Source organism: Marmota marmota, unplaced genomic scaffold, assembly GCF_001458135.2.
Source record: "Marmota marmota marmota unplaced genomic scaffold, marMar, whole genome shotgun sequence".
Classification (NCBI taxonomy): domain Eukaryota; kingdom Metazoa; phylum Chordata; class Mammalia; order Rodentia; family Sciuridae; genus Marmota; species Marmota marmota.
In genome coordinates, this window is record NW_026000316.1 from 4,660,515 (window position 1) to 4,688,242 (window position 27,728).

The following is a 27,728-nucleotide window of genomic DNA, read 5'->3' on the forward strand; positions in this document are numbered from 1 at the left end:
TTTGGCAGTGTTAGGGATGGCACCAGGGCCTCACACAAGTGCTCTTGCAGTGAGACATAGCCCCAGATCCTTAATAAGGACTTTGATGAGACCTCTTTGGGTGGGATGAGAAACACCTTGGAGACAGATAAGCATTTCAAACTATCTTGACAAGTAGAATCACAGACTCACAGAACAAGAAAGACATTCAAAAATACTTGCTCTGGTCCTGTGTCTATAAATAGGGTTCCATGACTTCCCTCAGGAATCTTTTCTGGTATGTAGTCACTGGTAAAAGGAAACACTACCTTATGTATCATGAAAAGATGTCAGTTTTTTGAGCCTGTATTGTATCTATTAGTCTCTGTAAAAAAGAAACCTGGTCAATATCTTTACTAAAAAAATTTTCATGGAAGTATAACTTATCCCCATGAATCATTATGGTGCCACAAAAGTAAAGCTAAGGCAATGAAGAAAAATTCTTTAGTTTACAGAGTGAACAATAGGGGGAGAGATGAGTTAGAGAGGCCCTTGGGAAAATCTATTTGGACTCCAAATTAAGCCACTCAATGACCCTTTATAGAATAAAAATTCATCACAGATGTTCCTTTCCATAAATTTAACAATGCTTACGTTTGTCTCTGCACCTTCTCTACTTGCTGCACATTATTGTTAAATTATAGGCCTCTCCATCCTTACATGCCTTCTCCAAAAAGAAGAGGACAAAGCTAGAAACAATAAGAGATGTGTTGTCCAATACCAACTAGTTTTCAATGCTCTAATTCTCCTAAAATATTATAGCACATGCTGTGTAGCACTTAAAAGTGCAACTGTAAATTTATAAGACTGATTCCAATACATCTGTTGAAACCATGAATCCTGTCTTTGGGAAGGAAATAACTTTTTTTTTTTTTTTGGTGAAAGCCATTACTCAGTGATTGAAGCTCCTCTCTTAGGGTTCATCTCTGAATCAAGTGAAATCAGTCTAATTACTTTAGATTCACACTAATTTTGACCAGAGATTTTATTACCTGGTTGTATCACATATCTTATTCCTGAAGCTTAGCTCTAGCAGGTGTGGTGGCATATGTCTGGATTGTCAGTGACTTGCAAGGCTAAGGCAGGAAGATCACAAGTTTGAGACCTGCCTCAGGAACTTACTGAGGCCCAGCAACTTAGTGAGAACTGTCTCAAAATTTAAAAGAAAGAAAAAGAAAAGAACTTGCCTCAATATCACTTTTGGCTATTTCCAAAAATCAAATCCATTCTAAAATTGCAAAGATTAAGTATGGATGGAAAGATCAAAATTATGTGGCATAACTCTTAATGAAATCAAGAACATGAGTTCCATAAATATTATAGAACTCATGCCATTATCTTTCAGTAAAGAAAACAAAATATATAAAACTCCTTTGATTCTGGACATTCCTGATTTGTCTTCTTGGAAAAATAGTCACACCTCATATACTGCATGATGCAGAGTTAATATTGTTCCACTTAAAATTAATCTTTTTCAAGAGAATTTGTGTATGTCTTTATCTATGATACTTGCTTGATGCCTTTAATTTATATTTTACTAATTCCTAACTGAACTTGATCCTATTTATGATGCAACATACACATTAAAAAAATTTATTTTCTTATTTTTTTGGGGGGGTACCAGATTTGAACTCAGGGATACTCGACCACTGAGCCACATCCCCAGCCCTATTTTTTTTATTTAATTTGAGACAGGGTCTGCCTGAGTTGCTTAGCACCTCACTGTTGCTGAGGCTGGCTTTGAACTTGTGATGCTCCTGCCTCAGTCTCCTGACCACTGGGATTACAGGCATGTGCCCCAGCACGCAGCTCTATTTTCATCTTTTATTTTTTAATGAAGTGTTAGAAATCTCTCTGGATATATTGCCATTTATCTATCCTTTGGGTGATGGGAGATTCAGGAAAAGGAAGAAGAGGCAAGGAAGCAATAAAACTAAGAGAAAGTAACATGATTAATATCCAGTGGTGTCTTCACTGAGATACTAAAGCTATTCACTCATTCATTGTCTATCATGTATTGTCACAGCGTGTTCTAGTCCCTGGGGGAATAAGTAATAAGTATGATAGGCAAAACTTCTTCACTCATGGCACTTAGAGGTCATCCAAAGAAGCAGTAGCAGTGTTAGTCTTCTTTTGGTCTGTCTCCCAGACTCAATTGGGGCATTATCTTACTCTCAGCTGAACCAGTATTCTAGATCATCATCATCATCATCATCATCATCATCATTATTTTTCGGTACCAGGGACTGAACCCATAGGCACTTAACCGCTGAGCCACATCTCTAGCCTATTATTATTATTATTATTTTATTTTGAAACAGGGTTTCACTAAGTTGCTTAGGGCCTCCATAATTTGCTGAGGCTGGCTCTGAACATGCTATCCTCCTGCCTCAGCTTCCCAAGATGCTGAGATTACAGATGCATGCTTCTAAGCATGGCTAGATCATACTTTTTAAAATTATCATTGAGAATGAATGTCACATGAGAGGGAATAAACATCTCAGCAAATAAAGAGATATTTCTTTTTCTTGTTCTTGGATATGGGACACTGATTCTGTTTTTGAAGTAAATGAAAATGACTGTGCTCAATTATCTCTTCACAAAGCTATCTTGATCACCAGAATGCTGTACTCATCTAAGTAGAAAGTGTTTATTTGATGCTATGTTGTCCTATCTTCCAAATTATTGAGAAAAAGATGCCCTTCCAGTAATTATGGGATAAAACCTCTCACTTTATTGATGATATCTGAACAATCAGGGTCATTTTCATTTGTAGAGAAATATCTCTACAATTTCATATGTAGAGAAATATATATATATATACACACACACACACACACACACACACACACACATACATAAATTTAAAAATTAATGGAAACTAAGCAACACATAATAGGAACCCTGATGAGGTATGAAAAAGTACAGGAACATGGCACTCAGTTGTCCACAAATTAACCCTGATACCAGTGTATAATATTGCTGGTAAGGGAAATGAAATTTTCAGTAATTAAAAGACAGAAGACAGCAAGGCTATCTTTAAAATTTCTCCTTCCTTAAACTGGAGACTCTGAGGGAGGGCTGCTTCTCACTAACCACCACCACAAGATACATACATCCTTTCTTATCTATAATGAATCTGTTGCACATTCAACCTGCATTCAGATATCTGCATATTTCCATTATGCACATTTGTTTCAGCCTGGCTTAGTTTTACAGCCTCTGAAAGGGCAGACTCTGTGTTGGTTTAGTTTGCTTCGGGAGTGGTATTCTATTCAGATAAGCAGTTTTAACTGTAAGCTTAATAGAGTACCTGATATAAAGGAGGCATATAATAACTATTTCCTAACGAAGACAGTGCTGGTTAATTAAGTGTAAATACTAGCCTAGCACATATATGTGATAAAAACATTCTTACTTAGAGTTTTCCTCTTTGCTAGTTTGGCCTTTTTGAAAAGCTATGCTTCATTTGTGGGCTGAACAACTACAAGGGCAGAGGCAGATTCACATATAAATTCAGGCCTCACAAATCTGGATCTTTCCCTGTTTAAGTAATATATACAAACCTGAAAAAAAATCTGATGAAGCATAAGAGAAGAACTACAAGTTTGGGAAATGCCAAGCAATGAACAAAAGATGGATAATTAATCTCAAGGAAAATTGGATTAAGGGCTAGAACTATATCTATGGACCTGAAGTGAATATTTAAAGGGCAAGGTTTATTAGATATCTTCCAGATTTCCACAAGTCAGAAAAATAGGACTTGTGTTTATACTTGAAGAAACTCTGAGAATTTAAAATAATTTAAAGGTAAGGATGGCAAAGCAATGAAGCCAAGTCAAATTAAGAAACAGGTATCTCTAGAAAATTATTTGAAAGATTAGCTAGTTAGTTATTGAAGGGTTAGGGAAAATATACCAGAGGCCTGAGTTATGATATAAACCAATAGAGAATGTCTAAGTTTCTATTGTAGTATAATCTGGTTCCATAGGTATCCATGTTTGAGTCATTCGATTATAAAACAAGAAAAATAAAATGAATATATAATTTCATGTCTCTCTTTGACACCTTGAATCTTGGGTTTGCTACAGCAGAAAGAGTTGATCTGTGAAAATATCTGAAAAGAATATAGTTTGGATCATTTAAAAATTCGATTTGAATGATATAGAGGTAGGAATCTGAGGTATTCTATTTTAAAATCCTTTTTTTTTTCTAAACTAGAAATAACAAGGGCACTGCTATATACTAGTGATTGCATTCTGGGAAGCAAGCCATTCCATCTGTATATGCAAACTCTAGCTACATTCCACAATGTAAAACACATCTCACTTGTGATTATATCCTTGATGATGACCTAGATTTGGCCAAATACCACTCTTACTTACTGATGGGAATATCTCTTTCTGACTATGCTAATGATCTACTGCCCTCTCCTTTACCTCCCTCCTCTCTGGGTAATATGCCATTATTTATAGAGGAGTTTTCTGGCCTCATCATGAATCTTCTGCTTAAGTTGCCTTATTTATTGGAATAAAGGGATTTTTCCATTAGTCTTGACATATTGGACAAATAACTAACACAAGGATTTAGGGAGTTTATAGACACACTGAATTTTATTTCCTTGTACAAAACTTTGCAATAATAGACATCATATTTTTAGGCTTGACTTCTTTCAATGTGAACTTCTGAATAAAGACTTTTTGACTCATGGATATTCTGGTGCAATGAAATCTCAATGATACTTTCTGAATACTGTATGTTTATACTAAGCATCCATGAAGGTAAAACAGGACACTCTTTGTTACACATAAGCAATTTAGTATGACTAGATTTTATCCCATAAAATTTATGAGTATTTCAGTTCTTTTAAATTACCAACTCCCCAAAAAGAGAGAAGTTGAATTTTTTCTTCTCTTCAAAGGGTCTTTGAAGATGGCAAGACCTAGAGAAAGTAGAAAGATCAGGTATATGTTTGAAGAATAGTCCTTCTGTAATAATTTTTATCATGAAGAGAAAAAAAATCCTAGAGACACAAGCAGGTGAGTTACTGGCTATGGATAAATAATGAATTTTTAAAGGGTCATAGCTGGTCATAAATGAATAGTAAATCACAAAGTGACACTGGCAAAGGAGAGGTTTGCTACAAGAATGTACAAATAAAATGGAGTAACATTAAGATACTTCTTATAGTTATTGTTAGCTCTGCTCAAGTGTCACACCTAGAAAGGATTTTCACTTTGGGATTTTATAACTTAAAAGAGTGAAGGGGGTAAAGGTAGACACGTTTTTAAGTACTTCACCCAAATAATTGCTGAATCAATGGTGATGAAGAATCAAAAGAGTGACTAAAATAATGTCAGGCTTGGGTAAACTAGCAGAGAGGGAGAGAAGGGAAGAGAAAAAGCAAACAGCTAGAGGGTTTTGAAGCATTAATCAAAAAGTCCATTTATTATTAGATTTCTAGTACGGGGGCAGCATGACTACCAATTACAAACATGGTTACCAATCAATAAATATTTCCTGGTTACTTCTATGTGCCATATATTCTGCTAATAAAAATTCAAAGACAACAGGACACATTTACTCCAGAGACACTCATGGAATAAAAAAGGCTGGTCTGTACATCACTAATTATAATAAATGGGGTGTTATAACAACCATATTCACAATGTGACATGAGTATACAAAACAAGGAGCAATTAATTCTCCCTGGAGTTGGGGAGACAGTATTAGGCAAGACATAACTGATAAAGTAGCCATTAAATGGAGTCTTGAAGGATGAAAATTATTTCACCAAGTGGAAGAAAGATTGCAAGTTTGATGGCACTCCAAGCAAAGTATAGTGATTGAGAGGAGTTAGAATGTGAAAGGTTTCCAAATGCTAGTTTAGTCTGTACAGTCACCCATGAGAAGCCACTGAAGGTTTCTGACATGAGTGTCTCAAAGAGACCTGTGTTTTAGAAAACAACAGCAACAACAATAACAAAACAAAAACCCCCCAAATTGACAGTAGCATAGAGAATTTGGAAAGTGCTAAGGCTAAACACAGGACAACTGAAAAGATTAGTTGGAAGGATGAAGAATATTGAATTAGGGCAGTTAAAATGAGGATGAAGATAGGATCGATTTGGGAAATATATTTAAGATATAATCAGCATAAATCAGAGATTCAAAAGGTGTGAACAGCAAGGGAAAAGAAGATACCAAGTCATTTAACAATGAGAATATGGTAGCACGGTGGAAAGAGAAGTAATGGGTTCCATTTTGAATATGCTGATTTTGAGGCAGTTGTGTTGAATCTGGTTACAGGTATCCAACAGCCAATAAACTTGATTCTAAAGTCAAAGAACAAGATTAAAACTCAGGAAAGCATAGGAGACTAGACAAAAAGTACCCAGGAAAAATTATGTAGGCCTAAGGATAGAGCCTTAGGCTTCTATTTAAGAATGAAGGAGGGGGATCCAAACAGACTGAGAAGATATTTCTATGGAAAATAAAATCAAACACAATAAATATTGCCATTATTATAAAAAAAAGATTGTTCTTGTGACAGGCTATATGTGTCTTAGATGACAGGCAGTGTATGGGGGGTAGGGAATATGAATCATTTATTGTGTAATACAATACTACATGCACTAAGTGTCTTTTGTCTCTGTAAATGAATAAGTGACATCTGGGTTACCAATTGAGCATGACTTGGCTCATATAACAAGCCTGGGGTCACCCCCCTGTAATCATCCTGCTTATTATACAAGATGAGTACAGAATTTCTGCCTAAAGGGCAATATATAAAAAAGTCAGTGTCACATGGAAAGAGAAGATAAATCAACAACTGAGCTGATACCACAACTCAGACAATGAAATACCAATTTTCCATCCTGTCAAAAAGTGATCTCCCTTCTTAAGGAGGGACTGCATTTGATAGAGCCGAGCATGGTAGCACATGCCTGTAATCCCAGAAATCAAGAGGCTGAGGGAAGAGGATTTTAAGTTTGAGGCCAGCCTCAGTAATTTAGTGAGGCCCTAAGCAACTTGGCAAGACCTTGTCTCAATAAATAAAGAGAACAAAGTGGAGAGATCAATGGAGAGATCTTCAATGGAGACATCACTCCCAGAAGGATGCCAGTTTGAAAAACAAAACCATAAAGCTGGATTATGATACCATAACAGGTTAAACTGTTGAATTGTTTTTTTTAATGGGGGAGGGAAATCCTAGACCCTGAAAGAATAGATAACTACATAGCTGATATTCTTTCAGCAATAGAAGAAAGGCTGCCTTTTTCCAAGAATTTCCTCCATCAGCTAGCTGAGCTGCAAGAAGTTCTTGACAGAATTGCTCTGCTGCATTAAAGCATTGTCCTGAATTTAAAGGGCATGTATGTAATACAGAATGAGTGACACATTAGTACTGCATTAGTTTATCAGATCAACTAGCTGACAGTTGGCAGTGAACAAGGACCAAGGGGAAGGAATCCAAGATGAACTAAATGTCTTTGTAAGTTCCTTATAATTTTTCATACTTTTGGCACTAAAAATATGCTTTTACTCCACTACATCCTTTGCTATACATCTCATCTTTTGTCAGAACTTCCTGCCGGGAAATCCATTTGAGGATATTAATGTCTATCTTCCTAAAAAAATATATCTGGGTTACCTTGTGGAAGAAATAGACATTGAAATTGAAATGGTATTTTGAAAATTAGTATTTTTACAAGCAAAAATACTGTTTTGTTTTTTCTCTTAAAAAAGGAAAGGCTTTAACATCTTTAATTAACAGTGACAAGAACCATAGATTTAGAGATGGCAGTGGGAAAAGGACAGATGTCTCTCATGAGTTTCCTCTTTCAAGTTTTGAACTTGACCTGTATCTAAAAGTAGGCAGTATGCCATACTCCTAAGCTAATTTCTTGATTTGCATATCCTCCATATTACAGAAGATAATGCTACAGTTATTTAACTGATATGATAGAGACCTTGGCAATACTCCTCCTCTCAACTGGGATAGAATTCATTTTTATTTCTTATATACCACATAAGGATTCCCAAGTATTTTATTTTATTTGAGGCTATTGTGAATGGGGTAGTTTTCCTAATTACTTTTTCAGAGGATTCATCACTGATATACAGAAATGCATTTGATTTATGGGTATTGATTTTATATCCTCCTACTTTGCTGAATTAATTTATTAATTCTAGGAGTTTTGTGGTGGAGTTTTTTGAATCCTCTAAGAATAGAATTGTGCCATCAGCACATAATGATAATCTGAGTTCTTCTTTTCCTATTGGTATCCCTTTAATTTCTTCCATCTGTCTAATTGCTCTGGCTAGAATTTCAAGGACTATGTTGAATAGAAGTGGTGAAAAAGGACATCACTGTCTTGTTCCAGTTTTTAGAGGAAATGCTTCCAATTTTTCTCCACTTAGAATGATGTTGGCCTTGGGTTTAACATAGATAGCTTTTACAATGTTGATGTATGTTCCTACTATCCCTAGATTTTCTATTGTTTTGAACATGAAAGAGTGCTGTATTTTGTCAAATGCTTTCTCTGCATCAATTGATATAACCATACCATTCTTATCTTTAAGTTTATTGATGTGATGAATTACATTTATTGATTTCCATATGTTGAACCAAACTTGAATCCCCAGAATGAACCCCAGTTGATCATGGTGCATTATTTTTTAAATATGTTTTTGTATGTGAGATGCCAGAATTTTTATTGAGAATTATTGCATCTATGTTCGTCAGGGATATTGGTCTGAAATTTTCTTTCCTTGATGTGTCTCTACCTGGTTTTGGTATCAGGATGATACTAGCTTCATAGAATAAGTTTGGAAGGGTTTCCTCATTTTCTATTTCATAAAATAATTTGAGTAGTGATATTAATTATTCTTTGTAGGTCTTGTAGAACTCAGCTGTGAATCCATCTGGTCCTGGGCTTTTCTTGGTTGGTAGGCTTTTGATGGCATCTTCTATTTCCTTACTTGAAATTGATCTGTTTAAATTGTGTATGCCCTCTTGACTTAGTGTGGGTTGATCATATCCCTCTAGAAATTTGTGGGTGTCTTAGGTCTTCTATTTTACTGGAGTATAAATTTTCAAAATAGTTTCTAATTGTCTTCTGTATTTCAATAGTTTCTGCCATGAAATTTCCTTTAACATCACAAATTTTAATTTTCTCTCTCCTTTTTGTAAGGGTGGCTAAGGGTTTGTCAATTTTATTTATTTTTTCATAAATCAGCTTTTTGTCAATTTTTTAATTGTTACTTTTGTTTTAATTTCATTGATTTCCACCCTGATTTTAATTATTTCCTGTCTTCTAACTACTAGGGGTTTGAGATGTAATATCAGACCATTTATTTGTTGACTTTTAATTCTTTTAATGAATGAGCTTCATGCAATGGACTTTCTACTTAGCACTGCCTTCATAGTGTCTCAGAGATTTTGATATGTTGTACTAGAGTTCTCATTTACCTCTAAGATTTTTTAATCTCCTCCCTGATGTCTTCTCTTATCCATGTGTCATTCAAAAGCATATTATTTAGTCCCCAGGTTTTGGAATAGCTTTTATTTTTATTTTATCATTGATTTGTAATTTCATTCCACATGGTAAATTAGAATGCAGGGTAGTATCTCTAGTTTTTTGTATTTGCTAAGACTTGCTTTGTGGAATAACACATGGTCTATTTTGGAGAAAGATCCATGTGCTGCAGAGAAGAAAGTGTATTTGCTCGTTGATGGATGGAATATTCTATGTATGTTTGTTAAGTCTAAATTATCAATTTTTTTATCGAGTTCTATTTTTTGCTGTTGTTGTTGTTTAGTTTCGGTTTGGAAGATCCATCAGTGGTAAGAGAGGTGTACTAAAGTCACCACAGCTTATGAAAATCATCCAAATATAACCAGTGGAGTCTTCTAAACTTGAAAACTCTGCATTTAAGGACAAATCTATAATGTCAAAATTTAAATCTTAGTTTAAAATATTGATTGTACAATAGAACTTTGTAACTAATGTTGAAACCTTCCAGCCATTATCATTTGGCCATTCCATTTGACATTGTTTCTTTTGTCGAACCATTTATATTCGAACAGGTAGAATAATTTTCCTAATAATTATGTCTATTATTTGAATGAGTTTAATATCTCACTCACCCTCTTTACAACTCAGGTGCCAGAAGGGTAGAGATTTACTAAAGTAAGTTACAGACACCATGCCTTTGACTGGAATAGTGTCTGGTCATTTAGTAGGCACTCAATAAATAATTGTTGAATGAATGAATGAGAAAAAGCAAGAATGTAAGCAAGCAAGCTAGAAAAGTAGAACAGTCTCCTACAAGTAAAAGACAAAACACAAACAGGGAAGGATAACTTGAAAATGAACAGATTATATGTTTTAGTTAGCTTTTTTGCTGCTGTAACTCAAATACCCAAGCAGAAGAACTGTAGAGGAGGAAAGGTTTACTTAGGGCTCATGGTTTCAGGGGTTTCAATCCATATACAGCAGACACCATTCCTCAGGGCTCAAGGTGAGGCAGAACATCTTGGAAGGAAGAGTTTGACAGAGTGAAACAGCTCACATGATGATCAGAAAGGGGAGAGAAAGACTTCACTTTCCAGATACAAAATATATACCCCAGAGACATGTCCCCAATGAACCACTTCCTCCAGCCACACCCAACCTGCCTCCAGTTACTACTCAGTTAGTCTCATCAGGGATTAATTCAGTCATTGGGTTAAGACTCTCACAACTCTATCATTTCTCCTCTGAACCTTCTTTCATTGTTTCACATGTGAGCTTTGGGGGGACACAATATCTAAACCATAACATTATGTTTTCTATTTACATTCATACTTCCCAAGGTAGTTTTAAATACTTAAATAATTGCAAGTATGCATTTCACAAACAAAACACATTAATTTGTATTTTGCCAGCTTGGAACTTTTGACAATGCTGGACAACAATTTGCTTTTATGTCATCTCTTTTACAGATACTTTTTGTAGCCTACCCCTATTTCTTCAGTGCCAACCTTACTTGCTGGCAGTGCCCTGAATTCGTTTTGCTGCTCACTCTGTGCACAGGCACATGTTCAGGGGAAGGGCCCTATTATAGACACAGGGGTGGATGACAGTTACTCTAAGATTGTCTTTGACAGTGATTAGTATAGGGATGAGCATGTGACACAATTGTAGAAAACAGAATCTAGAGGAAAAAATTTCCTAGAGGCTTCTGGAAAAGTTTTTCTCCCTAATACAAAACAGCTTTATGAGAGGCAATATCCTCTTCTTTCCTAGATATCATCATATTTGCATGACATGCCTGAAAAAACTGCAGCCATTTTGCAACAAAGAAACAGAATGGTAACAATGACAAAACAGACATATCTGGGAAGTCTCATTTCCTAGATGATATCACTAAGATATTGAATTAACTGCCTCTATCTCCATCCCTCTTGTGATATGAGACAGTAAAACCATATTTTTAAGCCAATTTTTGTTAAAATTTCACTTGGAAGCCAAAAGCATCCTTATAATACTATGAAAAAGAGCAAACACTGAAACATGCTTGTTGAAAAGAAAAAATAAACCAATTATTTTCAGACACAAAAATACTTGACCGTAATATCTACATATGCAAATAGTTACAGTATATAAATTGATTTGGCCTATTTATTAAATCATATTACCTAAAGGGTTACCTAAAATATATTTTGCCTAAGCAATGTTCAAATGTTATAGAAGCATATTTCTTTAAAAATATTCTATTTGTAAACTTTCAATATAGTATGAAAAAACATCCACATGATCAGGATGTATTACAGAGGAATCATCTTAAATTGAATTTTTATTTATAAATCTCCTATTTTAAATGAAAAAGCAAATACTTTAGGAAATACTTTCTTGCAGATGTCATTTGATGAAGAAGGATGGCTTATAGCACTAAAAATATTTATCATTCAAAATAAACTTTCAAGATTGTGAGGGACATCAACCTATATCTCCCATCTGGAGTTTATATTGGTCACTATGGTTATGTTTAAGATTGTAACCACATTTTAGATAATTATCTGTTTAGCTCTTCTTTTTTACATTTTTTAATTTCCTTTTTTTTTCTATTTGATGGTGGGAATTGAACCCAGGGCTGCTTTTAAAACTGAGCCATACCATCTGCACCATTTTGTATTTTATTTAGAGACAGGGTCTCACTGAGTTGCTTAGCACCTCACTTTTGCTGAGGCTGGCATAAAACTTGTGATGCTCCTGTCTAAGCCTCTCAACCTGTTGGGATTACAGGCATGCACCACTGTTATGTCCCAGCTCAGTTGTGGTTTTCTTCATTTAGCTCTTCTTAACTACTGTTGTACCTGAGGCTTTCAATTTTTTACTCCAAGATCAAAGACAACTGAGAGAGAAAATACACACCCACCCCCCACATATATATCTCCATATACATGCACACACTATTCCAAGCTATACTGCTTCCAGGATAAATAATTTTGGTTATAGCTGGATGTGATGGAGCACACCTGTAATTCCAGAGACTGAGGAGACTGGGGAGGCTGAGGCAGAAGTATCACAAATTCAAGGCTAGCCTCAGCAATTTAGCAAGGCTCTAAGCAACTTAGCAAAAGACCCTGTCTCAAAAAAAAAAAAAAAGCTGGTGGTATAGCTACAGCTTCATGTTAGATCACCCCTGGGCTCAATCCCTAGTACAGGAAAAGAGAGAAAAAGAAAAATGAAAAGAAAAAGTTTGGCTCTTTTGTGAAGTATTTATGAAATATGGAAAAGTCAACTAAAATTATTCCAACTACACCACTAAGTAATCTGTTAGTTTGAACAAGGAATTTACAAGATTCCTAAAGAATAATCAACTTTGTGCATCTTCCATTTCAAAATATCAAGGTTTGAATGGATGACTGGTCTATTCTCAGGCCTTTTAGGAATACTGTGCACTCTCTGGTCTGCCCAATAGCCCATGAAGAAAGCCAGAAAATTCTGAATATCATGAAACCAAATGCTTGCAGAAACTGAAATCAAAACTGACATATGAACAAAAATAGTTGTTTCATCAGTAAAATTATCATGTTTTAGGTCTTTAAAAAAGGAAAGAAGAAAAGTTTAAGAGACTATATATATCCCATGATATTAAAAATTTGATTCAAGAAGAAAATGAGAAGAAATGCAAGAAAAACAAAATGCATACACAGATACATTCAAGACACTTGTTCTCATTCTAAATCATAATATTACTGTTGTTAAGGATTTTTGTGGTTAACTCTTAAACTTTTATATTATTAACAATTTGCATTCAAAAATGGAATGACACCCTAGGTGTGGTAAATAATTTTGAAACCAAGCACACAGCAGAGACAAACAGATGATGCTAAGGAAATATTAATATAAATTGAACCAACTAGCCAGTCATCAATTACTAATTAAAGACCCCTTGCTAAGTGGCAGTTTGGTGTGCATATTATACAAAAAAAGAAAAAGAGAAAACAAGACTTCACTGGTCCATTCACAGGTGGCTTCCAAAAAAATCAGAATTATTAGCATGCTTTAAAGACAAGGTATTTTTAAAAGGACATCAGGAAATAAGATTAAGATTTTTATTCACAACTGAAGACACAACCAATGGCATTATCCACTGAATGTCGAAGGACATTTCCATATATGTGTAAGCCACCAAATAATTTAGGACCACATTTTCATAAGATTTTCTGTTGTTACTAGAAAAACAATTTCACAATCTATATTTATATCTATATATCTATATATCCATACATGCACAGGGAATTGGCTGGCAGGATATATGCCAAGGTACTCATATTAATTATCTCTTGGTGAAACATTATTTCTTTCTTTTTATATCTATATTTTCTAATTTTCCTAAAATTTGCAGGCATGAATGATCCCTAGCACCATACAAAAAAAGAAATGAAATAATATGGTGATCAAATAAATAATTGAAATTATCTTTAAAATATTAAATCAATGTGACTAACAGTTGCATTATTAATTTACTAGTACAGATTTTTTTTTTACTTATTTGGATCACTGCATATTATTTTCCAAAGGATTCCTAAAAAATCAAATCATTAGCAGATAACTCTGAAACAGGGTTTCTCAACTTCAGCACTACTAATACTTTGGGCCAGATATTCCTTTGTTGAGGGAGGTCATCCTGTACATTACTGATATTTAGCAGCATCCCTAGTTTTACAAACTAGATGCCAGTATCACCTCCTCCTTAGTTATTTCTCTAGACCTTGAAAAATGTCCATTGGTGAGAAACACTGGTATAAATGAACACCGCAGGAATCAGTCCTTCAGCAGTAGCTTTTGCCCTAGATAATCTGCATTGATTGTCCTATTGTTCAGGACAGCTGTCAGTCAATAAGAAGTAATTGAAGCTTGGTTACTGCTCATCCAAGCATATGTTGGATAACCTGTAGATCATAATAATTAGCTGATAACTGCTTCTCTGGCAATAAAATAGCTGTTTTTCCACTTTGAACTCATCATGGAACACTAGGAGACAACATATATTTACCATTAAACTTAAACACCAAAATGAGGTTGGGGAGAACAAAAAGGAAAGGAATTCTTTAAACATGAAATGTTATATAGTAGCAAAAGAAAGATCCAGTTCACATGTCACTTTGTCTTAGGTGCTTACTTAAATCACACAGAATGAAATGTGTCTTTCCCCTGTGCTTAACATGCTCTTTATATACACTTATTATATTGCTTTATTACTATTTGTTCCCAGTAGACTGGGGCTCCAGTGGGCAATCATTCTGATACTTTTGTGATTGTTGGTTGCTTGGTTCATTCATTGTTTTCTTAATGGACTGAATCATTCCATATATTTCCTGTCATTAGCACTGCTTGGCTCATAGTAGGCTAATCATAGTGCTAATCACTGAGGATCTGGAGAAGAACACAATACAGGGTAAAATGTGCTAGTATGGAGGTGTAAAAGTATGTGGAAGGGATTACCATGACCAAATTGTGAGTATTAGGGTAGGCTTCTTAGAGGAAGTAACTCAAACAAGGTGATCAACAAATGAGGAATGATGGAGGAGAAGAGGGAGTGGGTATATTAGACAAAGGGAACTCAGTGGGCCCAATGTAATGGAAGAGTCCTGCCTTTTACTGCCTTACACAGGGGCTAGGGCATCTTTTTTGATAAAAAAAAAATTGATTAGTGAACAAAGATGAAACAGAATGAAGAAATACTCAGCAAGCTGAAAAAAGCACCAGTAGCATTAACCTCAAGGATCTTCAGGCTCAGGTTATAATAGGCATGCTTTGATACATACCTTTGAGATATCTTGAAGTACCTTTGGTCAGTCTCAAGATCCTAAGAAAAGGTCAGCTTGTACACTTGCTTCCTTACCTAATAACTTTGCAACTTCCTGGTATTTGGACATAATTCAATAGTAACTTCTTTAGAGGGAAAACTTCTATGAAAAATCCTACATGAAATGTTACCAGAACTGGATATTCCATTTTATTTCCTGGATCTAATTCTTACTAAACTTCAAAAGGCATTTAAGGGATTTTGTTAATATCTTCATTGTTAACTATTACATTGTCCTGGATTTTTAAAGGGCAAAATTTAGCTTGTCATAGAAAATTCTGACAATTATTAAAAGTATCATAAATGTTTCCAAAAATAGTTCTAAGTTTTATAGTGTTAATCTAAAATGTATACATATTTTAAAATCATTCATACCAGTAGGCATTTTTATGATGTTGGGGAATTTGGGTTTTCTTTAAACTATGTGTACCATTATTACATATTCCTTTAGTTCTTTATGATATAATATTTAACTTTTTTATACAAAGAACAATCATATCAGAAAAATAGGACATCCACTTCTGGCCTAAAGTAAACAGTCAAAGAGAATACAGCAGTTGATAGGTGACATCTTCTTCCAAAGAAAAATTCAATGATATATGTATATAATACAGTAAAGTCTGCTCTTCAGCACAGCTGGGGAATGAGGTATTCTGGTCAAATATTCTACTTAATAGAGTTACCATATATTTTACATGGATCGCCTATTTTCAAAGAGTTGCAATAGATCAAAATAAACCTAAGGCTATGTAGCCAGGGTGGTCCCAGCTGAGCTCAAAGGGAATTATTTGGGTGTATATGATTAACTAGAGGGAGTTGGTGGGCCCTTAGGGCTCTATTTGCATGAAAGGATTTATTCTGGCATTTTATTTATTCTTGGCTTCTAGGAAAAGGAAGATACAGGCCTCAGTGCCTGGAAAAAAGGGAGGAAGAAGGGAAAAGGAGGGGTTTATGATATTAGGATCCCCTTTAGGTCTCTAAGACTTGAAACATTTTCTAAATCCCCCAAGGAGAAAGGGATCAGAAGAGAAGTGAAAGGAACTGTTTCTGAAGTGTCTTTGACACATGGCTACTTCTGCACTGAGTGCAATACCACAGGAGTACTTCAAGTATTGGTACAAAACTGGAGCAGTAGAAGCACCCTTGTCCCACACATAGAATTTTCATTGAAGGTGACCCCAAGAAGCATCCCAAGGAAAAATAAACATTTTTAGCTGAGGGGAACTAGAGCTATAGCCAGATAGGAGGGGCAGGGGCTTTTATGATGTTCAATGCTAGAATAGTGGATATTGAGTAGCTTGTTTGTGAGAAAATGTCAAATGGTGACTGCAGATGACATTTTTTAACATGCATGAGATGACTCCAGATGTGTCTGTGGCAATGTAGATTGCAAAAGCTTGAGTCCTGCCTATGGGGGGAAAGATGAGATAACTTGGACTATTTGGATTATTGTTACTAAGGCAACCTCCCTTTGAATTCCCAAGTGATGAGACTTGGAAGACATTTAGCTTACAAAGAAAACTAAATTATTTAAGAGGCACATCAGGGTCTGCAGTTTCTCAAGGTCATTTTCATAATATTAATTACCATTTTATTGGCAAAGCAAAGAGAAATCAACTTATATGGCATCTAATAGAGATTTTTGGATCATGGAATTCTAGATAACAGTTTATATTGTTGATTAAGACCCTATTTGGTTAAACAACCTATTTGGTTTCTTACGTAAGTCCACCCATTTTAATAACACAGTACTACACTAGAGTTTCCTTTAAATGTCAGAAGCTTTTTGAATTAAAGGTTTTAAAATGTGTCAAAATAACTTAAGTCTTTTTGGATCAGGAATTATACACACAATCTTCTTATGCAAAAATTCATCCTTACTTTTTCAAAGGCAAATTGCCTTTAATGAATGAATAAAATTTTCTGTATATTATCAATTTAGTCTTTTGAGTCTAAGTAAGTGCAGATGCTCACTTTGCTTTTCCAATTAAAGTTTAGATTTAGAGATGATTGAGGCCTTGTAAATGGGAAGTTGGCTTCAGAGAGATGAGAAATTCTCAAAATTAAGTATCTCCAAAAGGCAACATGGCTATTCAGGGAGCTCTCCAAAAGTTCAGATTTTAAAGAACAATTCCTTGAGATAAAAAGGAAGAATATCCCTGAGAACTGTCATAAGTTTGAACTTGTTTGTCATAATTTCCCATGGCTTACCAGCTTTGGGAATAATTAAGGCATAATGACAATCACACACTGGCCTCTTAGCCTTCCTCTAGTTTTGATAATGTGTTTCTAAAGTTTCTCTCTGTTCTGCGAGGCTTTGGTCCTCTTAGGAACTTGCTGTGACTTGTGCTGCTTCTACTTTCCAGATTTGAGTTTTCCCAATCTGAGAAGAGAGTGAGTAAGTAATGTGGCTCATTCAGGACCAATCATAAGATGGTCTGGCCTTAAAGCATAGTTCTTTTGTATGCCACTTTAATTTTTAAAAGATCAGGTTGATCATGAGGCTATATAGGGAAGTCATGAAAGAATCTTAAGTAAGGAGAGTTAAGATCATATTTTCTTTTAAATATTGGTTTGTTTTTAACTTGGTAACAATGTGGTGAATGGATTAAAAATTAGAAATAGAAATGGATGAGGAGCTAGTGTATAGCTCAGAGGTAGAGGGCTTGCTTGGCACTTGAGAAGCCCTGGGTTCAATCCCCATGACTCCTGTACTGAAAGAGGGAGGGATGGGGAGGGGGAGAGAGGGAGGGAGGGATGATGGGGGGGGAGAGAGAGAGAGAGAGAGAGAGAAAGAGAAAGAGAAAGGAAAGTAATGCATAAATGTAAACCCAGAGATGGAGATACCAGACATAAGGTCACTGTTACAGTCCAGCTAAGAGATGGTGGAGGCCCAGAACTAAAATAGTGTTAGTGAGCTTAGAGACAAATGGATAGATTAAAAAGATATCTAGAAGGTAGAAGTAGCAAGACTGAACAATGGCATACAATTCCATGATTATTTGGTATTACTCCTAACAGCCATTTTAATACTCATCTAAGAGGTGTTCCAATGTTTATTTATCAAATGATGAATGTATTTATTTGATTCAGGGGAAATCTGCTAGCATGATTAATAGTAATGGCAACATTTTCTTTCTAAATTATGTCATTGCATCTAATAACTCTACAAAGCCTTATCCCTGTATATTTCTAGTGTATGAGGTATAGAATGGAGGTACACAAAACAAATATTTATTGAGTGCCTGGTAACATATTGTTCTTTACAAACAAAACAAAACAAAAACATACAGAAGCAGCAGGAAACTGACAGATTTAAAAGAGAAAAGAAGTATTTTCTATAATTTATTTGGAGCTATGAAAGTTATTGAAGTATAATACTTGCCTCAAACATTTTTCCAACAGCTGAAATTATTTTTTATGCCTAAGCAAGATATTGTATGGTAGTGAAATATATAAGGTTCACTGATTTTGAATATTCTATTCAAAATATCTCAAAAGAAAAAAGAGTGTTTGTGCAGTCAACTGTTTAAACTAGTAGAATGACTGAAGCATAAAGGAGAATGAGCAAATAAGATGTTTATACATTGCATAAATATGGAATTTAATTTTCTTCCACACAATATTCAACTTGAATCTAGTGGTTGTTAATTAATCTTGCCTAGATTATATGCAGTTTTAAAAACTCTGATGAAATCCCAGAAAAACTAACTAGAAAATCTAAATTTGTAAATGTTTCCAATAACATATATTGCCACAGTCTGTCTGGGCACAAAATAACCGAGCCGCCACACAGCCTTGTAGGTTCAAACAGCAACCTTTAATCCCAAACTCTCACTGGCACTCTACACACACTTCATGGGAACACACTGCCTCCACCGGGCTCTGCGTGCCAATCAGAACCTTGGGAGAACTCAATGGGAACTCCAAAGTAGCAGGCACCTGAGGCAGCAGGATCCGCCCTAATCCCGGAGCAGGGTCACCTTTCAACCATTCCCTCTGGCAAAAATGCCAGGCGTCATTCTGACTAAACTGTGGCTCTCAACATCTATCTCTGTAATAATATACTATGCATTTCTTTTGGATACCTTTAATATCCTCATTAGCTGAGTACTATATGAATCATATTAATAATTTATAAAGCAGCATCCCATGGAAATTATCCATTTCTGCCTTTATTCATCTGATGTGATTATTTTGAAAAAAGGTCTTAATCCATAATGTCAACCACTTTTGTTTATTTGTTTTTCCCATCTCTTAGAGACACTCTCTCTCTGAGGAAGAATTTTTGGTATGTGCATTTTGTTTATGCTACACATGCCAAATAGATCTCCCAAGATGAAACTCTGAGCTCATTTGGAAGTAATTTTTGGTAGCACATGAATCAGAACTCTTATTTTCTTCTCAGCACTACTGGTATTTTATTGCTTCCATCTATAGTCCAATATGCTTTTAGCGCTAAGAACCCTGAGGCCAAACACACAAAGCACTAAGAAAATGGGAACTTCAGGTGATTACAATTTTGTCTCTCTTTCAGGGTTCTTCCTTCCCCTTGGAGAGTGAAATCACTTCAAGCTCACTATGAAACAGGAACATGGTGAACACAAGTGATTGACTGAAGTTGGTGATGTTGATTTAGGAGTCTTCGGCTTACAGATCAGGTGTAAACTCTTAAACCTGCTTGTCAAAGTCTGCTTGTCAAACTCCTATGGAGTTTTCCAGACCCTGCCCTAATGTCAAATTCTCTATGAAGGCTTTCTGGACAGTGTAGGCAGAATTAGGCAGTTCTTCCTTCATGCTAATATCATAACTTAATGTATTACTATGTATGTATTACTTATGTATTACACTTACTTATTCAATAATATTGCATTTATTTTACTTTCTCCACTCATGGATAGAGATTATCAATGATAGTCTCTTCCTTTTATCTCTGGACCAGACCATTATCAAAATCAAGTTGTTTCTTATTAAGTAATTGCTGGAAAGACCAGAGAATGGCTACTAATAATCTACATCTGCTTAGCAAAGGTTACAATGTTTTGCTGCATATTGGCAAGAAGATATGGCAGGAATATCATTCATATATTACAGATCAGGAAACCAATGCCCAGAGAGGTTATATGCTCAAGCCAAGTTAAATACAGCTAATAAGTTGTACACCCAGTTCTCTTGCAGTATGTTGTTAAAATTTTGTAGATGGAAGTGGTAGCAGTACTGTATGTAAGGCACAAATGGCAACAGCTGGCCAAGACTACATTAGTAAGTATTTGATATTAATTGACACATTGTAAGATTTGGTTACTTGTTTTGAAACTCAAGTCTAAACAGATCAAGAAGTTTAATGCACATGAAAGTAGACATAATGATGTCAGATTATTTACACAGAGAAAGATGAATGAGAAATTTCTCCCTTATTAAGCTAAATATTCAGTGAAGATACCACCCCCCAAAGAAAAAGATAATGGATATGACTGCCATTTTTGAAATTCTGACCATGACTCAGAATACTAAAATGGAATAAAATTCTCAGAGATCAGTACTCAAAGCCTTTCATTTTACAAAGACAAAAAATAAATAAAACAAGGACATCAAAAAATGCATAACTAGAAAGGGTAAATGACTTACCTAAAGTCACATATTTTGCCTTGCACAAGGACACAGAATTGGTTTATTTTAAAAAAACACATTATTGACAAAGGATTCATTAGCAGTGCTCCTCAAGGCCCTGCTTGGTGTGACAGATGTCAGCTGGTCCGCTGAACTCCTTCCAGATCTGTACTCACAGGGCAAAAGCTTGAAAATCAGAGGACTCTTTCAGGTAGGGACACTTGGGAAGGTGGATAGAAAGTTGAATGGATGGAAGGACAGATGGATACATGAGAGTCACCAAATAAAAGACTACTGAATATCATAGTGAAAGAACTTATGAAAACCAGTGATGATTAGCACATTCATTATTTTTAATAATTTCAGAGCACTCAGCAAAGAAAGCCCCTTATAATGTAAAGTTTATCAGGGACTTTAGTGAGAATATTTAACTTGAGTCTAGTTAATGTACTGGCTGATATAGTGGCTACTGAGCACAAGTAATGTGGCTACTCCAATTTGAGATGGGCTGGAACTGTAAAACTGAAATATGAAGACTTAACATGGTTTACAAAACACTGTACATCCAGGTGTGGTGGCGCAGGCCTATAATACCAGTGGCTTAGAAGAGTGAGGCAGGAGATGCAATCCCAGGGCTGGGGATTTGGCTCAGTGGTTAAACACCCTGGGTTCAATCCCTGGTAACAAAGGGGGAAAAAACCCACAAAGAACAAAAAACAAAGGGAAAAAAAACCCTCTGTATAATATCTCACTAATTTTTATGTTGANGAGGGGAGGGGAGGGGGATAGGAAGGGGATAGGAAGTGGATAGGAAAGGCAGCAGAATACAACTGACACTAGTATGGCAGTATGTACAAACTTGGATGTGTAACCAATGTGATCCTGCAATCTGTACACGTGGTAAAAATAAGAATTCAATAACCCACTTGAATCAAATGTATGAAATATGATATGTCAAGAGCATTGTAATGTTTTGAGCAACCAATAAAAAAATGCGGCAATGTGGGAAAAATAAACCATTGACTATGGTGTTTCTGCTTATTGGGGAAATGAGGAGGCACATAATGTGACAGGCAGTGTTTTAGGACTTGGTCCTTATTAAAACAAGATGTTTTTAAGTGGAGTTTTATAATATTAATTTTATACTTTTTTCTCCATTTACCCACATGCATTGTTTTGTTAAAAAAATAGTTTGTTTTATCATTTAAATGTGCCAAATAAGTATATATTTTTGGTTCTTACTCCTTTTTAACATTAAGTATTTCCTTATTATTTGTGGAGGATGCTTTCTGAGATATTCTGCGTAGACCTGAAACCACAGATGATACCAAATTACATCTATAGATCTATATGTATGATACATATATGTATCAAAACACATATGTATCTATACATACATATATTTAAACATATACTTAAGTAACTGTTATAAAGTTCAATTTATAAATTAGGCACAGTAACAAATTAGCTATAACTAATAATAAAATAAAACAGTTATAACAATAAGCTATAATAAAAGTTATTTGAAACATGAGTTTTTTAACTTCTTGAATTTTCCACTTGATATTATGACCAGAGTTGACCATGAATAACTGAAACTATGGAAAGTGAAAACACAAGTAAGGGAAGACTAGTGTACTGTTTCTTTCCTTATGGAATATAATCCAGGTAGATAGATGTTTATGTACATGTATCATATTGATAGCTTTTAAATTTTGAAAATGATTTGACTACTACTGCTAAGTACAACACGTTATACTAATTATTGGTCAGCTAAAAAGATAAATATGTATCTCTGTTAAGGGGCAAAGACCAAAATCAGCTAACATTCTCAGCAAAAATGAAAGCCAATGATAATATTTATGAAAGTTTTTGGTGTAGCTTGTAGCCTCTGTTACCAAAGTTGCTCATTTAACTGTTGGCATGTGCCCTGGTTTGTATTCTTGGGTTAGTATATGAAAACAATTTGGTTTCTATAAGTACATTAACATCTCACAGATTGTATAATTCACACCAAAATTAAGTGATGTCATAGGGCATCACTGACTATGAGAGGGAGCCTTATTTAACAAACAACTGCTTTGGAAGAGAAACATACCTCAAACTGCAAAAATCTGTTTGCTAACTGATCTTCCCATTGGGTATAATCTCTAGAGTTCTTTCAAATATATGGACCATTACCTGTTTGATATCAATTATTGTGTATATCTTTCTGTTTCTATCATAATCAATCTATGCTGCATTTTCTACTTCTTTATTGAATTCTGAGGAGATGAATTAACAAAGCATTTATGTAGCAAAGCCTTTTTTTTCCTTCTAGGATAACTTTCACCCTAACTGTTCATTCCCAATTAATGGTAATATTACTATTATTTCCAATAGTTGCAGTTTAAAACAAAAGCCCACATTGTGAAAGTAACTTTAGGTATTCAAGGTCATTTACATTGTCCAATTTAAAATCACAGTTTCTCATTTAGGCTGTAGAAGAAACTTGTTCATAAATCATAGCATTTTAATGTATTAAGTAAAAGATGATTTTTAGGTATTAATTTTTAAGCTAAGTAAAAGTATAATACTGTGCTATATAAAAATCAAGGTCATTTAATTAGCAATTCATTTATTCCCAATAAAACTTTGGTAGAAAACACCCCTGTATACCTAAAGTTGAAGATAATTCAGTTAGGTCCCCATTATACATTAAGCCAGTCAACAATTTTTATCCTTGTCATAGGTTTAAAATATCTGTCAATTCCTATTAAAGGATTATAACATGAAATCAATATAGTCAATAGGTATATAAAATGCCAATAGAAATTTTTTAAAAAGCAACAGGATTTGCAATGCTTTCAGATATATTACTCACCAGAAACAGAGTTCGGAAGTTGCTGAGGTCACCAAAAAAGTCCTCTATGGTTACTGTCTTAGAGTCAAAAATGAAGTACTCTCCAAGATTCTCATACAGCTTCACCATGTTATTGTGCATTGTGGACAGTTTTTCATACTGGTCTCTCGCACTCTTTGTAAAGCTGTAGCTTTGTGTTAAGGAACATGATCCAATAAGACTTACTTCAGAGGCTATCACTTAATAGAGATTGAATTAAATAATCACTTCTGTAAACATATTTGCACTTCACAAATACTTGTATATTCATTTGCTAGGACTGCTATTATAAAATACCACAGTCTGGGTGGCTAAACAATATACATTTATTTTCTCATAGATCCCGAAGCTAGAATTGTGAGAGGTTCTTATAAAGTCTCTCTCCTTAGCTCTCAGATGGCTACCTTCTTGCTGTGTTCTCATATGGTTGTCCCCCTGTGTGGTCTGTGTTGTAATCTCTTCTTTCTTCAGGGACACCAATCATATTAGATTAGGGCACACCCTAATTAATTTCCTTTAACTTATTTATTTATTTAAAGGCCCTGTCTCCAAATACAGTCACATTCTGAGGTACTGGATGGTTAGATCATCAACATATAAATTAGTCCCCAGCAAGTTGCATACAGAATCAATCAGTAAAATATTTGTTAGAGTCATATTGACTAGTAAGCTTAAAATTTTTTAAAACAAGGAGACTATTTAATATATAACCATGTTGGATATGTCTGCAAGATCATGTTTGCTAAATGAAAGCACATAGGTAGAAAATAACTTCATATATATTTATGAGTAACGCAATGAGAAAGGAATAGCAACAAAAATTTAGAGAAAAAGAAATATATAAAATTTTCTTTTACCCCAAATACAAATTGCAGTAAAAAAATTTCTTTTATAATATACATAGTACACAGAAATACAGAGGCTATAGTAAATTCTACATATGTTATATTTGTGTGCATATGTGTATGTATATGTATAACACACACATATATCAAGTACACACACACACACACACACACACACCAACTATCCATACTGCTTAAGGAGAGGAAGCAGAGAGAGGGAGAAGAAGGAAGAAAGTGATCAGATTCAGCATACACTATCCTGAAAATATGGTACTTTGCCATTTGATAAAACAGCAGAATTAGGAATGTCATTTATACCTTCCCTTCATGGTTCTTCCCTGAAGCAGGTGGAAAAAAATTCTCTGACAATGCCTCTGAAGCAGGTCATAAGACCCTTAATCCTGAACTGTCCATCCCATACACAGAGGAAAAAATTTCCTTTATCTCTAGACATACACAGCTCAGAGAAGAATCTATAAAAATATGCCTTGATAAGTCTCCCTTTATCCAATTTTAATTCCCTATATCCAGTGTTCAACAAATGTAAGCACAGATACTTGCTGGTGGCACATGCCTGTAATCCCAATGACTTATGAGGCTGAGGCAGGAAGATTACAAATTTGAGGCCAGCCTCAGCAAATTAGTGAAATTCATAGGTATAAAATATCTGATAAGTCCTGTTAAAGGATTATAACATGAAATCAATATAGTTGATAGGTATATAAATGCCAATAGAAGTTTAAAAAGAAAACCAACAGGATTTGCAATGCTTTCAGAACTATTACTCACCAGAAACAGAGTTCAGAAGTTGCTGAGAGCAACAAAAATGGTTACTGTCTTAGAGTCAAAATGAAGTACTCTCCAAGATTCTCATTCAACTTAGCAAGTTAGTGATTGTCTCAAAATAAAAAAAAAATGAGAAGGTCTGGGGAGGTACTTAGTTATAAAGAGCCCCTGGGTTCAATCCCTTAGGACTATGAACAAAACAAAAACAACAAAAAGAATGTTTCAGAGAAATTTAAGTGCACTAAACATGAAAAATAAAGAGAACCCAGTCAATTTTTTAAATAAGAGTAAGTTGGGTGTAGTGGTGCATGCCTATAATCCCAGGTACATTGGAGGCTTAGGAAGGAGGATTACAAATTTGAGGCCAGTCTCAGCAATGTACAAAGTCCCACAGCAACTTAGCCCTGTCCCAAAACAAAAATAAAAAGGATTGTGGATGTAGATCACTGATGAAGTACCTCTGGGTTCAATCTTTAGCACCAAAATAAAATTTAACAGACTTGGAATTGTAGAAAGAGGATAATAACACTGTCTGTGGTGTACTAGTTTAAGATGCACTCCAGTGGTATTAATATTTTGTGATAGAATTTTTTATCGGGAACTGATAATTGTGCCTTGAAATATTTGATTTTATAGGGTTTTCTGAATTCTTCAGTGTTTTATTATAACCTGGGGCCAAGTTTATTTTCTATGGGAACACAGCTCTAGTTTTACAATGGTAGTCGATGGGGAAATTAGACCATTTCTGGAAAATTACTTTGCAGCTGACACTTATGGAATACACTATGATTTTTAAAAAGAGATGCCTCCTTCCTATGTTCTTTTTTATTCTATTTAACTATTAGCATTCACATTAGCAATACAACAACCCCTTTCAGGCCAATAGGTGACATTAAATATTTCAACTCTTTAGTCCATTTTGATATTAATAGACCTGAAAGAATAACATTTTTGACATACTCTACTTTCTTTTTATACACAAAAGGGAACATAATGCTTACATACATTCTGATTTTCCCTTTTGCACTATTACCATATACTGTATGTTAAACATACTGTTTAAGTGTAGCAGAACTGAGACAATACACTTCATATCTTAGCACAGAATTAAAGGGGTATTTCTAGACTTTCTTCCATTAAAAAAAAATCCAGACTCATGCCAGGGACTTGCTAGGCAGAAACGCTCTACAAAGGTCACTTACTTACAATCTATTTGCAATGCAAATACTAAATTGTTTATATATTTCAGAAAGCTCAACATCTACAAAACACAGAGAAAAAGAAATAGATAACAAAAAAGGCAAGAATTTTATGTTTCCCCATTTATCCTAACACATTTTTTCACTGGCTAAAACATGTTCATGTAGTGATATACAATTTCATAAATTTGTTTTTATAGAACAAAAATTGATTTCGGAAATTCTGTCTGTGCACTAAAGTGAGAAAATTTGAAAAATTCTGGGAATGGCTTATCTTTGAAATAACAAATGGAAAGTAGCCCAGTCTTTAAGTCCTTCACTTATCTTCAAAGTGATTACTTTGTAAAAGGGATATATGGCATAAGTCAGCACTGAAATCTTTCAGAATTTCAACCATGTCACCAAATCTTACATGGGATGGCACATAAAAAAAGAACTAGATGATGTCATTCTTTTTCATACATTTATTTCCTTTAGGGAATTTTTATTTTTTGAGCAGCCACTAAATGCAAGATATTGACTGGCACTATACTAAACATTGTGGTTCCCACAATGATCATTAAAGTCAATCTCTACCCTGAATAAATTTATATTATAATATTACAAATAATTCTACCATCATTAATTTGTATTTATATAGAACTTTGTCATTTATAATATAATTATCTTGTATTATGCTCCAGATTCTTCAAAACAACCTTTTCAAAAAGGCATAGAAATGAGATTGCAAATTTTAGAGTTTTAGAAAACGGATAAGAGGCACTCAACCTTACAGAGTTAGAATACAGATATCATGATAGTCCCTGGCATGATACTTATCTTTTCATACGGTAGATGTGAATTATTTACAATGACAATGAACTTCGTTTAACTTTGTTTTAATGCTATATATGTAATAGTAAATATATCTGTAGAATGATGGTCAGCTTAAGTTAAACTTGCATCCTTAGACCTAGATGTTGCTCAGTAGATATGTTAGCAGATTTTTTTTTCTTTTGAGAGAGAGAGAGAGAGAGAGAGAGA

At 34.6% G+C, this 27,728-nt stretch overlaps 1 protein-coding gene across 9 annotated transcripts in view; it reads right to left on the reverse strand.

The window, feature by feature from the left end:
* The window catches only part of Diaph2 (diaphanous related formin 2), an 831,690-nt gene that overhangs the window by 190,091 nt on the left and 613,871 nt on the right, over positions 1–27,728 (reverse strand). For all 9 annotated transcript variants that reach the window (XM_048797310.1, XM_048797302.1, XM_048797304.1 and 6 more), the window contains one exon: positions 23,858–24,022. In XM_048797310.1, coding sequence (XP_048653267.1) covers positions 23,858–24,022 — 165 coding nt within the window. The remainder of the gene's footprint in view (positions 1–23,857; positions 24,023–27,728) is intronic.